Source organism: Astatotilapia calliptera, chromosome 7 (assembly GCF_964374335.1).
Source record: "Astatotilapia calliptera chromosome 7, fAstCal68.1, whole genome shotgun sequence".
Lineage (NCBI taxonomy): Eukaryota > Metazoa > Chordata > Actinopteri > Cichliformes > Cichlidae > Astatotilapia > Astatotilapia calliptera.
Genome location: NC_137428.1, coordinates 39,229,540 through 39,243,133, shown reverse-complemented (window position 1 = coordinate 39,243,133; position 13,594 = coordinate 39,229,540). Strand labels below are relative to the sequence as shown.

Here is a 13,594-nt window from a genome sequence, read left to right as displayed (position 1 = left end):
GCCCTGAGGGGAGCCGGTGCTGATGGTCCGGGAGTCCGAGACATTCTTTCCCAGCCTCACATGCTGCTTCCTGTCCGTCAGGAAGTCAGTGATCCACCGGCAGATGGGATCAGGCACATTCATCTGGGAAAGCTTGTCTCGGAGATGGTCTGGAAGGATGGTGTTGAAGGCAGAGCTGAAGTCCACAAACAGGATCCTGGCGTAGGTTCCTGGGGAGTCCAGATGCTGCAGGATGAAGTGTAGAGCCATGTTGATGGCGTCGTCTACAGACCTGTTGGCTCTGAATGCAAACTGCAGGGGTCCAGGAGGGGGGCCGTGAGGGTCTTGAGATAGGAGAGAACTAGGCGCTCAAATGACTTCATGACCACAGATGTCAGAGCCACGGGTCTGTAGTCATTTAGTCCAGTGATCCTAGGTTTCTTGGGGACAGGGATTATGGTAGAGGACTTGAAGCAGGCAGGCACATGACACCTCAGCTTCACTACTGGAACTTTAACATTATGCACTCCATACTGTACAGTAACGCCACTGTTTTGCACATGTCTCACTCTGTATATTTTATTTTATATATTTTATTTATTGTTTACTCTATTTAATTTGTAAAATATGTGTATACACACACACACACACACACGTAGAAAAATATTTAGTATACACATCCAGAAATGCATATACTATTATATATTGTACATATATTTATTAGTTTCAGATGTAGCCATTCTTGTATTTTGCTTGTTTACATTATTGTATTTTGCACAACTCTGTTGCTTGTGAAGCTCGCACACAAGAATTTCACTCACATGTGCTGTACCAATGTACCTGCACATGTGATGTGACAATAAAAGTGATTTGATTTGATTTGACATGCCTGCAGTGAGGAGTTGAAAATGCCAGAAAACACTGGGGCCAGCTCGTTTGCACCGTGTCTGAGGGTGGCAGGAGACACACCGTCTGGGCCGGGAGCTTTTCGAGCATTCAGATTCTTAAACTGCTTCCTCACATCTGCTTCATGAATATGAAGAGTTGTGGTGGGAGGAGGTGGTGTGAAATCCTCTTTTGTGTGGGGTGAGGAGCGGGGTGTTGTATGTGAACAGTTTGAAGGTGGTGATGGCTCTATGGAGGGGGGAGAGGTGGGGGAATGAGTGTCCAAAGTGTCTCTATTGTTATTATTTACGTCGGTTTTCTAAGAATTTACTCTTAAATAGGGCTAAACCCTGGTGAACAGTTATTCACCGCCTTTCTTTAAAAAGGAATCGAAAGGTCAAAAACACGTTTTCAGTGGGGATCCTTTGAATAATTTGTCTCTGTTAAAATGTGTCTGGTAGACGTAACTTTCAGGTCATAAAAGCTTTAACAACAACTTTAGATCATTTTGGGGTAAAGCATTTGTTTTAGATCTTGTTAGAAGCACAAACACTGATCCATTACTACACACATTTTCTTTTTGCTGGGCAGCACTAAACTCATCAGTGGCTGAGATTGTTAACATTTTAAAAATTAGTACCAGTCATTACATCACCCCTAAGGATCCCCCTTTCTTATTTGGGAGGTGTGATGGGATTACAAAATAATCTTATTTACATACTGCAGAGGCTGGTTGATGGTGGGTGGGGTCGGGAGAACCTAAAATCCTGTTTATTATTATGCATTTAACCTCCAGCTTTGCTTCAGTACGGTACTTAAGAGCCTCATTTGCACAGCCTCTTTGATAAAGTACTTTGTGTATTTCTCTGGCGATTCAGAAACTGGGTAATAAAGCTTTTAGCTCTTAAGAAGACCTGGGACCGTCATTTAAGTTTGAAATGGGACAATAAAAGAGTGGGAAAGGATATTTAGAAACATTCAAATACTTTCCCATGATGCAAGGGATACAATTTCTTCACTTTAAGATTGCGCATTGCTTTTATTGGACACCATACAGATTATATACAATACTGCTGTATAAGTCTTATGTACATATGCCATCGTTTTGTAATAAAATTCAGGAGTTTGGGACTACAATATATGAAAATATATGTGATGCTGTTTTCCCTGCGAGGTGAGACAGAAATATACTAAGATTCTGACCTAAATGACTGATCTGACAGTGAAGACTAAAAAACTAATTATTTAGTTTTTCAAATCTGATGACTGGTGGTGGGAGAAGGGGAAGAAGGTGGCTTCCATTTTTGTTGTAAAACAAATGTTTTAGAACAAACATGTTGAGGTTTCCATTCTCCTCAATGTGCACAGTGGAGTCCAGAAATGGCAAACTGTTGTCTTTTGTGTCTTCCCTGGTGAACTTTGTTTTTATCCACAGAGTTGATGTGAACAGTGAAGGATTCTACTTCGTTGGTTTTGATTTGTGGATAAAAACATAAATTTCAACACACAGTCAGACAAAAACTGGTTGATCCCAAAGACAAAACTCCTAAACACAAATTTAATAATGTAGACTGTACAATGTAGTGAGGAGTGCTTAGACTTCTACATTGGAGAGACCAAACAGCCACTTCATAAACGCATTGCACAACAAAGAAGAGCCACCTCCACGGGACAAGACACGGCTGTCCATCTGCATCTAAAGGACAAAGGTCACTTGAGGATGCCAATGTTCACGTTTTGGACAGAGAGGACAGATGGTTTGAAAGAGGAGTGAAAGAAACCATCTATATCCACTGTGAGCGACCATCTTTGAACAGAGGCGGTGGTTTACGACACCAACTCTCTGCCATCTATAATCCAGTTTTGAGATCCCTTCCCAGACGCCTTGACGCCCACTCACATCCAGCCATTTGACCTCAGGAAATTACTTGATAGGATGGGGCTAGGTTTCAAGATGAGCTCATCCGAAACCTTGGCTGATTGTGACCACACCCGTTTTCACACCTTGGCTCCTGTGATTAGGTAGAGGATCAATAGGGGCCCATGACCCTCTTGGGTACACTCCCATAGGGCTTGAAATCTGGGACTCTCCACCAGTTGCTCTTAGGACTTTTTATATATTTTATTTATTGTTTACTCTATTTAATTTGTAAAATATGTGTACACACACACACACACACACACACACACACACACACACACACACGTAGAAAAATATTTAGTATACACATCCAGAAATGCATATACTATTATATATTGTACATATATTTATTAGTTTCAGATGTAGCCATTCTTGTATTTTGCTTGTTTACATTATTGTATTTTGCACAACTCTGTTGCTTGTGAAGCTCGCACACAAGAATTTCACTCACATGTGCTGTACCAATGTACCTGCACATGTGATGTGACAATAAAAGTGATTTGATTTGATTTGAACTGAAGAAGGTTCTCAGATGAGAGGTGAAACGTCTTCAAGAAAACTTAAAGAAATTTAGATGCTTTTAATTCCAAGCTCCTTAGACTACAATGACCTAGATGACTGAGAACCTTCACAGACAAACTTCAGTGTTTGTTGTTGCTGTTTTAAGTATAAAAAAAAAACACATGAATCATAAATTAGCTTGTTGTTTCTTTTCTTTCAGATAGATTTGAATAATGATAATAGCTCTTTTATTTCCCAGTCAAGTTTAGTTTCGATGCATGCTTTAAAATAACTGCAGAGGCAAGCAAATGGTTGCTGAGGGGGTGGCAGGGAGCTCGCAGGAAATCAAGAAAAGCACTTGAAACCGGCTGAAAACAGAGTTCTGATGGTTTTAATGTGCAGAGACCTCCATCAGCATGCTGAGGGTATGTGGCTACCCTGTAATAATAATAATAATGTATTAATACAACCGCCACACAGAAGCATAGCATTTAATGGTGAATTAACAGATCGACAACATGTTTAATTTTAACGAATGGAAACGGCAATCACTACAGCTTCTAAGTAAAAGTTATAACATTATGAATAAATACAAGTTGGCGGAAGTAAATAGGCTAACAGTGAGTTCCTTTGTTTACAGTTATGAAAATAAGAGTTCTAAATAAACCACTGTGCAAGTTTCAAAGCTTACAAATATATTATTTTTGTGACATGGTTTCATGTTTGATGCACTCAGGAGGATCAGGAGAACTGGAATTCCCACCCTGTATGAGGCCATGCATTATGGCATGACAACACAGTTTCGGAGAGGCCACTCCACTCCTCTATGCCCCCCACCCCGACAGACTTGACCTTTCTGAATGAGATGCTACAGACGAACCCGGCCTTACGAGATTGGTTTTTTATTTATTATTTTATTTTCTTAATATTTATTATTCTTTTACTGCTTATTTTTCATTTGTCTTTCTTTATTGTTGCTTCTTTTGGGGTTATTTTTACTTTTTGCCAAGCCCGCCCCCACATTAGCATGCGGGGCGTCGCTGAGCTCTAGAGGTGACGCCGTGCGCAGACGCTCCATACGTAACTACGTCGCGGACACGGACAGGATGCAGCGGGATAAGACAAGCAATGCCACCGGGGCTGAAAAGTAAGATTAAATCTATTTATTTTTCAATTTATCAAACGGGTTTGCTTTAGTTTGTTTAAGCTGCATTTGAGGCGCGTTCTGTGTAAGCCTTGTTTGATGTTACCACTATAAAGTCTCGTGAATTTTCCTTTTGTCCAGGCCCGACCGGGAGGCCGCCATCATGTCGAAGTACTACGACGGAGTGGAGTTCCCTTTCTGTGACGAGTTCTCCAAGTACGAGAAAATGGCCAAGATAGGACAAGGAACCTTTGGGTGAGTAGTACAAAGCAGGCTGGTTGTCTTACTGAATCTTTAGCTGCTTTGCGAATTCCGTATAAACGCCAGCTGTGTTAAGGCTAGCTGTGCTAACTGCTAGCCGCACGGAGTAAATGAAGAGCAGGTAAACAACGGAAGTTTCCTTCCTGTATTAGTCCAGCTGCTTATTAAGGAAGGCTGTTTCGACATGTTTTTTAAAAGGTATTTGGTTTGTAAAGTTGCAAAGCTTTCATGGGCTATGGTCTTCTGCGATCAACTGAAACAACAGGGCACCGAGATATGGCACCGGAATAATTTGTGACTGGCTAAATGAGCCACATGCTGAAAACCAGGCTCACTCATAGAGCACCAAAGAAGGCTTTGCGTTGTATTCTCAATGAGTGACATCTCTTCTCCCCTGACGTGGAAGAGAGGCAGCTTGACCTCTGTCCCGATGAGCTGATTCTCCGATGCTGTGCCATGCTTTTGTGAAGTGGGTGTTTATTCTAGGGCTGAGTATCGTCACTGATTTCTAGAATCGGTTTCAGTGCACGTTAGCATATGCTACTTCCGGTGGGGAAACTCCTGTAGGGCGCTTCGTTTCCGGTGTGATATTCGCGTCTTGTTTACGGTCGGGTTTGCATCTTCCTCTGCCTTTTGTGTGCTACCGCAGGTACCTTTGACGGTGCAAAACGTTTCGTCGACATTGTTGTGTTTGTCGGGGGAGAAAACTTACAAACATACAGTGCAGCACTTCAGTGATCAATGTAGCGATTCTGCGGTGTCGTCATTGTCGATCTCCTCGGCGGCACGGAGGAGATCGACAATGATCTACAGCCGATCGGGACGCAGAACACAATGGACTTTAAAAAAACAAACAAAGCATGCAAAATTGCACTAAAAGAATCCGCTAAATAGCGAAGGACCACTGTAATTGTGAAGATAAGTCACAACATACCCTTCGTAAATACTAACATATAGAGATCCTTACCCGCAATCATTCATGTATTCTTTTTTTAAATATCCTGTGGCTTTTTTCCCACGGTTTGTTGACATGCTGTGTAGATGTGTACTGACATCGACTTAACAGGGAAACATCTGGCTTTGACTATTGTTCACCTGTAGTTTGAATGCTGAACATTTGCCTGTTTAAATCACAAGTACTGTCACTGTACAGAGATGTCTTCTGCATGCAGTAATGCAGTTCTGCTTGTGCTGAGTGATGTAAACAAACAATCGATCTACGCTCTTCAAACATAAAAATTCATCATTTGATTTTTTTTATGACACAGCAATGGTGAGTGTTCCCACCCTCTGCTCTTTGTAACTTAACGTAATGATTTTTGAGTCCACCTTTGCAGTAGCAATTGACTTCAAAATAAAGCTACCGGAAATGTGCAACCCTACGCCCGGTCTTAAAACAGGAAGTTAGCATTTTCTCGTGCACAGGGTCTATTTGATTAGATCCACGATTCGATTCCATTTGAGTCTGGGAAATTTTGTCTCAGACAGTAAGAAATATTATAATTCTGATTATTTATCAGTACATGTACATATTTTTATATCTATAAAAAGAAAGCTGACACCTGTGAGACTTGATCAGAGGTGTAACCATCACAGCAGATGACTTTGTGTCAAAGTAACAGAGCATAAAACACAGAAACACATGAAGGAGATTTTCCTGGCCTGTCTTTTTATAGCAGATAACTACCTTAAAATATTCTGCAATAGAACAAAAACAGAAAACCATGAATCAACATATGAACATTACCTGATGCTGCTGAAGTGAAGCAGAGCAAAGTTACAGAAGTTTAGTTAGAGAAACAGCTAAGCATTTTGCATAATTTTAAAAAGTTTAAATTTCTTCAGTATTAAACAGCAGAAATGAGGCTTTCTTTTTGGAAGTCAGTTGAATAAAAAAAACAAACAAGCAAAAAACACAGCGGCTGACAACGCTGCACATAACGGTAGACTTGTGCATAATAAGGAAGCAAATAACGCAGAAAACAGATTTTTAGATTGGAAGAGACGAAGAGAGCTGTGCATGAAGTGTCATTTTATCGTGGTGGGAGCAGAACAGCAAAAGTAAGAGGGGATTCATGATGATGTTTATGTGAAGCATAGTTTGGATCTTCTTTTGCTGCTGGTTCAGTATAATGTGGTTGGAGAGAGACAAAGCCTACAGCTGCAGAATCTAGTGCAAAAAAGATGTAAACACAGAGCGTGGACCTGCCGATGCACCAGAACCTGTGAGCTGTTGGCTTTCAGTCCAGACAGGGTGTCCGTGTATGTGCCGTCAGGTCAGAGAAGCTTACGTTTTTGGTGGCTGTCGAAATTTTGTGAGGTTTAACCTGAGATTCTGGAGTTTCAGGCAAAATACGTTTATATTTAAAAATTGATTCAGGATTGTAATGAATCAATATCATTTTATTCAAGCTAGAATTGATTTTAATCGGAAAATCGATAATCAAAACCCACCCCTAGTGTTTAGTCTGTAAAGGTCTAAGTACTCCTGTTGTTGTTCACCTTTGTCTTTGGGATGAAGCAGTTCTTGTCTGAAGTGGACTGAGATCATGTCTACCACACAAATGCCAGCAGTGTTGTTTCTCTAGCCTACTATACATTAGGCTATATACTGTTTGAGTCGAGTAGTTTAAAAAGCCGACTGTTCTAAAATTTGTCTTTTGTACAGGGAGGTGTTCAAAGCGAAGCACCGGCAGACAGGGAAGAAAGTTGCACTGAAGAAAGTGCTGATGGAAAACGAGAAAGAAGGGGTAAGAAACCAGAGCATTGGCGTCATTTAAAATCCAGTGTCCTGAAAGTTGGTGTGGATGAAATATAACTGGTTTTCCTCCACTTTAGTTCCCAATCACAGCTCTGAGAGAGATCAAAATCCTTCAACTGCTCAAACACGAGAACGTTGTCAATCTGATCGAGATCTGCAGGACCAAAGGTTTGTGTGACACATCTTTGTGTGGATTTATTTCAGTTAGTTGGGGGTTGTTTTTAATTTGCTGTTCTCCTTTTCAGCTACTCAGTTTAACAGGTACAAAGGCAGCATCTACTTGGTGTTTGACTTCTGTGAGCATGACCTGGCTGGGCTGCTGAGCAACGCCAACGTGAAGTTCACGCTGGCAGAGATCAAGAAGGTGATGCAGATGCTGCTCAATGGGCTGTACTACATCCACAGGAACAAGGTTAGACTCTCAGAGACACAGTGGGTACTTTAAACCAAAGGAAATTCCACTGTCAGAATATTAATGGGGATCTGTTGTTCTTTGCTCAGATCCTTCACAGAGACATGAAGGCAGCCAATGTGCTCATAACCAGAGACGGCGTCCTGAAGCTGGCCGACTTTGGTTTGGCTCGAGCCTTCAGCCTGGCCAAGAACAGCCAGGGGAACCGCTACACTAACCGCGTGGTGACGCTGTGGTACCGACCTCCAGAGCTGCTGTTGGGTAAGAAAGAAACAAAAGACTTGTACTCAAACATAGTCACAGGTATAATCAGGAAAAAGTAGTACAAGTAAATTTCAAATGTACTCCTGGTGCAGTTTTTTAATTTCTGTGTATTCTTTGTTTTTGCAGGTGAGCGAGACTACGGGCCTCCAATCGACCTGTGGGGCGCCGGCTGCATCATGGCCGAGATGTGGACACGGAGTCCAATCATGCAGGGGAACACGGAGCAGCACCAGTTGACCCTCATCAGCCAGCTCTGCGGCTCCATCACGGCAGAGGTGAGCCTTCATTCTTCCTCTCAGACTCTGTTTGTTCTGTTTCTCAGCTCTGTGTTAACTTAACTAACACTCGGTTCTCCCATCAGGTGTGGCCTGGTGTAGACAAGAAGTATGAGCTGTACCAGAAGATGGAGCTGCCCAAAGGTCAGAAAAGGAAGGTGAAGGACCGCCTCAAAGCTTACGTCAAAGACCCGTACGCCCTGGACCTCATCGACAAGCTGCTGGTCCTGGACCCGGCACAGCGAATCGACAGTGACGACGCCCTCAACCACGACTTCTTCTGGTCAGACCCGATGCCGTCAGACCTCAAGAACATGCTCTCCACCCACAACACGTCCATGTTTGAGTACCTGGCCCCGCCTCGGCGGAGAGGACACATGCCCCAGCAGCAGCCCAATCAGAACCGGAATCCGGCGACCACGAGCCAGACAGAGTTTGACCGCGTGTTCTAAACCAGGTTCTTGACGCTTGGCAGTCCAATTTTCCTTCCAGACGTCTGTGGATTAACTGGGAGCAAACGTTTCCTCCTTGTCTTCACTGCATGTTTGAGGCAAAACTTCCTTTTTCTTACAGCTACTCATTTCTCTGTGTTACAGAGTTATTTATGAAGACAGTGTTAAAGTTTTATTTAAGACACACTTACAAGGACACTTATTCTTCTGACACAAAGGGACGTGCATACCTAAAATAAAGTTGTTGTTTTTTTTTCTGTTTTTTTTCTCGTCTTCCTTAAATGTACCTGGCAGCATGTGGTCCGACACATGTGTGGCCTGACTTGACCATCAGGATGTGAAGTGACTGAAAGACTGCAGTACCTCCAGCAGGGGGCAGCATCATATCGCTGTATATCTTTATACAGCACATGTACATAACGTTTTATACTCCAGCATCGCTGAACAAAAGTGTTTTTGAACTGTGGGCTGGGCCTGTGCCTGTAATGTGAAATTTGGGGTCAATAAAATATTTTAAACCCTATCTGATTCCTGATCTTTATTTAAAAAAAAAATATATATAAAAATTTTCTGTTTAACAGCTGTAGCTGTTTTAGTCTGGATGAAAAACCAGATGTTGTCTTCTGTTTTATACACACTCACAGAATACCACATCTGGTTTTTGGTAATGTTGTCAACCAGGTTTGAAACTGATAGTGTGTTACATGGGTCCAGGATCATTACTATTTCATTATTTTTAAATGACTTAATAAAAAGTTATTTTATTAACTTTTTCAGGGAAACAACACATTTATGTGGAGATCTCCTTTATTACATAATTTTCTCTTAGATTAATAAGCTTTCTGGAAATTTAAAAAGTGCATTGGTGTGCAAAAGTCTTAAGTCATTTCTTTATATTTTTCGTCCAGCCAGACTTTAATGAAACTTTCCTCAAAAGTGCTCTTGCAATAGTTGTCCCAGCTTTCTAAACTTCTTTCATTGGTTGCTCTTTCACCAAGCCGGGCATCTTAACTCGAGGGATGAACCTGTGTTTTGTCCAAACTTATAAGAAACCCTAAAGTTACAAAATCTTTAGGTACTTGGATAATAGCAGCCTGTCACAGGAAAAAAATCATTTGTGTTTCTGAATTATAAATGCAGAAAAGTACCAACAGATATTGCAGAACCATCTGGAAAGCGTCTGATTGACAACAGCTTCATTCTTCATCATGACAGTGATCCGACACACACTGTCAGTGTAAAAACGCACCAGAGACGAGTCTCAGCGTTACTGAAGCAGCGTGAAACGATCCTGACAGAGAACAGAAGAAAAGGCAGAAATGTCCAAGCTTTGAGAGCTTTGAATATCCTTAAAGAAGGCTGGGGAACTATTCCTGATACTACTTAAAGAAATTACAGAAGCTGCCCCAGAGATCAGGCCGTGTCAAAGAATAAAGGTGCTCATTCACTTTCAAGCTAACAAGAATTGTACAAACAGGCTACAATAAATTGTTGCATCTATTCCCCATTTTCCAAGCAAAATATAAAATAAGACACATCTTCTTCACTTCAGTGACCTACTTCAGTCCAGCGAGTTAGAAGCCTGGTGGCAGAAAGTGGGTTTATATAACATAATTTTATAATATAATAATTTATATAATATATATTTTGTAATTTAATTTGAAAATGAAATGTAATTTAAGAAGTGCTAAATGTATATTCTTATATCTTAACTAAAAAAAATTCATCTGAAAATGTGGTTGACTTGTTTTATGGATGTTCTACATGAGGCCAACAGAGGAAGGGTTTATTAATATGCATGTATCTGCTGTGTGTGTTTGTGTGAACCCACTCTGGGCTGGTAGTTTCCCTCCCCTCAGCCTAACAGCAGTCTGTGTGTGCTGTCAGAGCAGAGCTTTACAGATGATGGATTGCTCTTTTAGTTCCAGAGCTCATTCCCCGTCACTTCTCCTGAAGAGGAGGGTGTGAAGACAACGCTGACAACAACAACTAACATAAATTAGAAAGCGCTCCAGTGGACAGATGGGCCTCCGACTCCTGCAACCGGCTGCATGCAAATGGACTCCCGGCTCTGCTCCTGCCGCTGCTGCTGATGGTGATGATCTGTATGGATGAGAGGTGGATGGTCTGAGCTGTGCCAGGTTTAGGCCTCATCAGAACTGACTGTGAACTGTTTCCAAAGGCTCTTCACACTGATGTGATGATATTCTGGGTTCAGGAGGTGTTTAGGGGCAACTGCCATGTCAGACTGGGATAAATGTCACCTCACATGGAGTCCTCCATGTGGCAATGCTGCTGTTTTTTGGTGTGGCTGTGCTCTGTGGAGTTCATTTAATGTGGAAATACTGATGCATGCTCTGTTTTCTCACAGTCTCCAGGTCAGGAGCTCATCATCATATGCATTAAGAAAACCCTTCTCCTGTTTTATCTTCTGCAAAATCCCAGAAGAAGCTCCATTCTCTAACAGCCAGCAGGGGGCGAGTACTCTGGTTTCAGCCAAAATCTGATTGTCTATTAAGGAAATTATCTGACCTCAGTAAACACTAAGTCTTACTGAATAAAACATGATTCTTATTTTGTAAAATGTGGTCCCATTTAGAGTAAAACAGGTGGCTTAACAGGGTGGTACAGACCACCACATGCCCACGCTGGCTCACTTTACACCCTTGTAAGGTTCACTTCCTGCTTTTATCACATTTCCGGTTCCACATTTCCTTTTTAATTGCCCTCCTCAGTCTCACCTCTGTTCACTTATCTAGTCACACTGCCCTGTATATACGCTCTCAGGTGTTAAAGTTGTTGCCGAAATGATCCCATATGGTCTTCCGGCACCTTCATTTAATGTGTGATTAAATCTGACGGGCAATTTAATACAAAATGATGTCAACCAAGTTCATTCTTAATAGCACTGCAGCCCGGCAGTCCTTCCAGGTGACAAGACAGAGGCAGGTGAGTCATCGTGCAGTCATGCCTACACACTTTTAACCCTTATCATCCTAGTCATGTGCTGATGTGTCCAGACCAACACGGTACTTCAATATGGGGCTAGCTCAGTAACTTTTTATAAGTGGCAGATAATTTCAAATGTAATGTTTGAAAAAGCTAAAAGATATCAGCAAGTACACAAACTGCCCACTCAAAGAGTGACAAAAAAGATTAATGTGTGGTAATATCAGAGAAAGAGAGGAAGAAAACACCTTACTTTCAACATTTGATAAACTGGAAAGATTAAATTTAACAGTTAAGTTTATTTTAATTGTATTTAATGTCATGTTCAGAGGTTCACTGCACAGGTTAGATATAAGTAGCAGCAGAGACATCATGATCAAAGAATTCTGGATTGAATCTCAAAGATGGCTTGTTGAATAATAAGCCAAATACAGACTGAGTAACCAAAATCTACCTGTTATTTGCTCAATCCAAAAGCAAAACAAAGAAAAAAGCCAAGAGGGAAACCATAAACTCAGTACAAAGAATAAGCATGGAAGAAAGCTGGTGAGTACAACTCACTAAGACAAAGTTAGGCAGGAGATGGGACTATTTTTACACACAGAAGGATAATCAGGATGTAGACAATGAAGGCTTACCAGGTAGGAAGCAAAACTAAACAGACCAGAGACACATAATTACCAAAGTAAAGGAGAAAATGAATAACTGAAAGCAGGGAACAGAGAAACATGAATGAACCAAACAGGGGGAAACTCTGGGGGGACTAATCAAACTCTATAAACAAAAGCAGTAACTAGATCTACAATGCAAACAAGATGAAAGGCTCATAATGCTGAAAGTCAAACCATAACTACAAAATAAAAGATGAGCCATCCAAGTTGTCGTGTTTTTTTTTTTTTTGTTGTTGTTGTTTTTTATTAAAGTTTTGGATTTGTGTATATTTTGATTTCTATTCATTCTTCAAAGTTTTTGTTTTTTAAGTGTTGTTTATTGTGTAAATCTGGGTTCATGTTTTTTATTCGTATTCTGTGTTTTCAGTTCCTATGATGCTGTTTGTATTCTCTTTTAGTACTTATAGAATTTATCAAGACTTCCCTTGATTACCTCATGTGTATATTTATAGCCTTGTCCTACTTTGTTCATTTTCAGAATGTCTGTTTGCATATCTTTGTGTGCATTCGCTGGGTCCATTCTGTCAGAAAAGCCTGTGATTAATTTGCGAGACTCAAATGCAGGCTGTAGGAAACGAGAGAATTTAAACCAAGCTTTCCAAGATTCTTTATGCATTATCATGCAAGTACAACACACAGTGAAATGTGTCCTGAAAGGCTTGTTGACTGTGGAAAAAGCTGACTTTGGAATATGAAACAAACAATAAATAAATTTGAAAACCTAAAAAAGAGCACAGTCTGTGCGGAGCGGTCTGGATGTGGCGGCACCATCTTTGAACATTTGAAGGAATTACAAAGTCCCCAAAAAACACAGAGAGGGGGCACATGGGTGTGCAGACAACACAACAAGGGACAAAGGAAGACTGAAAAGATAAATGCACCAGAGGTAACGAGGAAAGATGAAATAGTTGGGGAACTAAACACAGCTGAAAAAAATCTAGAAAGTGAACAAGGGGAAGTTAAACTACACAAGATACAGGAGAACAAACCGCCACCAAAATAAAACAGGAAATAAGATTAACCTATAGGGAATTCAGAGGAAAATGGGGAACAGTGACAGACAAAACACAACACACCGAGGTGGAAGGAACAAAATGAAAAAACAGCAAGTTATATCAA

The 13,594-nt window shown here is 41.0% G+C and overlaps 1 protein-coding gene across 1 annotated transcript; it reads left to right on the top strand.

Annotated features, from left to right (window-relative positions):
- Nucleotides 1-4,269: 4,269 nt before the first annotated feature.
- Nucleotides 4,270-9,378, top strand: cdk9 (cyclin-dependent kinase 9 (CDC2-related kinase)). Its single transcript, XM_026174576.2, has 8 exons — nucleotides 4,270-4,433; nucleotides 4,572-4,685; nucleotides 7,360-7,441; nucleotides 7,530-7,620; nucleotides 7,698-7,864; nucleotides 7,954-8,125; nucleotides 8,255-8,403; nucleotides 8,490-9,378. Exons 1-8 carry the CDS (start codon nucleotides 4,393-4,395, stop codon nucleotides 8,853-8,855), a joined length of 1,182 nt encoding a protein of 393 aa, XP_026030361.1. The 5' UTR covers nucleotides 4,270-4,392; the 3' UTR covers nucleotides 8,856-9,378.
- Nucleotides 9,379-13,594: the final 4,216 nt, after the last annotated feature.

Coding starts and splice junctions, on each gene's coding strand:
- cdk9 (XM_026174576.2), top strand. CDS start 4,393: ATGCAGCGGGATAAGACAAGCAATGCCACCGGGGCTGAAAA. Junction 7,865..7,953: donor ACTACATCCACAGGAACAAG/GTTAGACTCTCA, acceptor TTCTTTGCTCAG/ATCCTTCACAGAGACATGAA. Junction 8,404..8,489: donor GCGGCTCCATCACGGCAGAG/GTGAGCCTTCAT, acceptor TTCTCCCATCAG/GTGTGGCCTGGTGTAGACAA.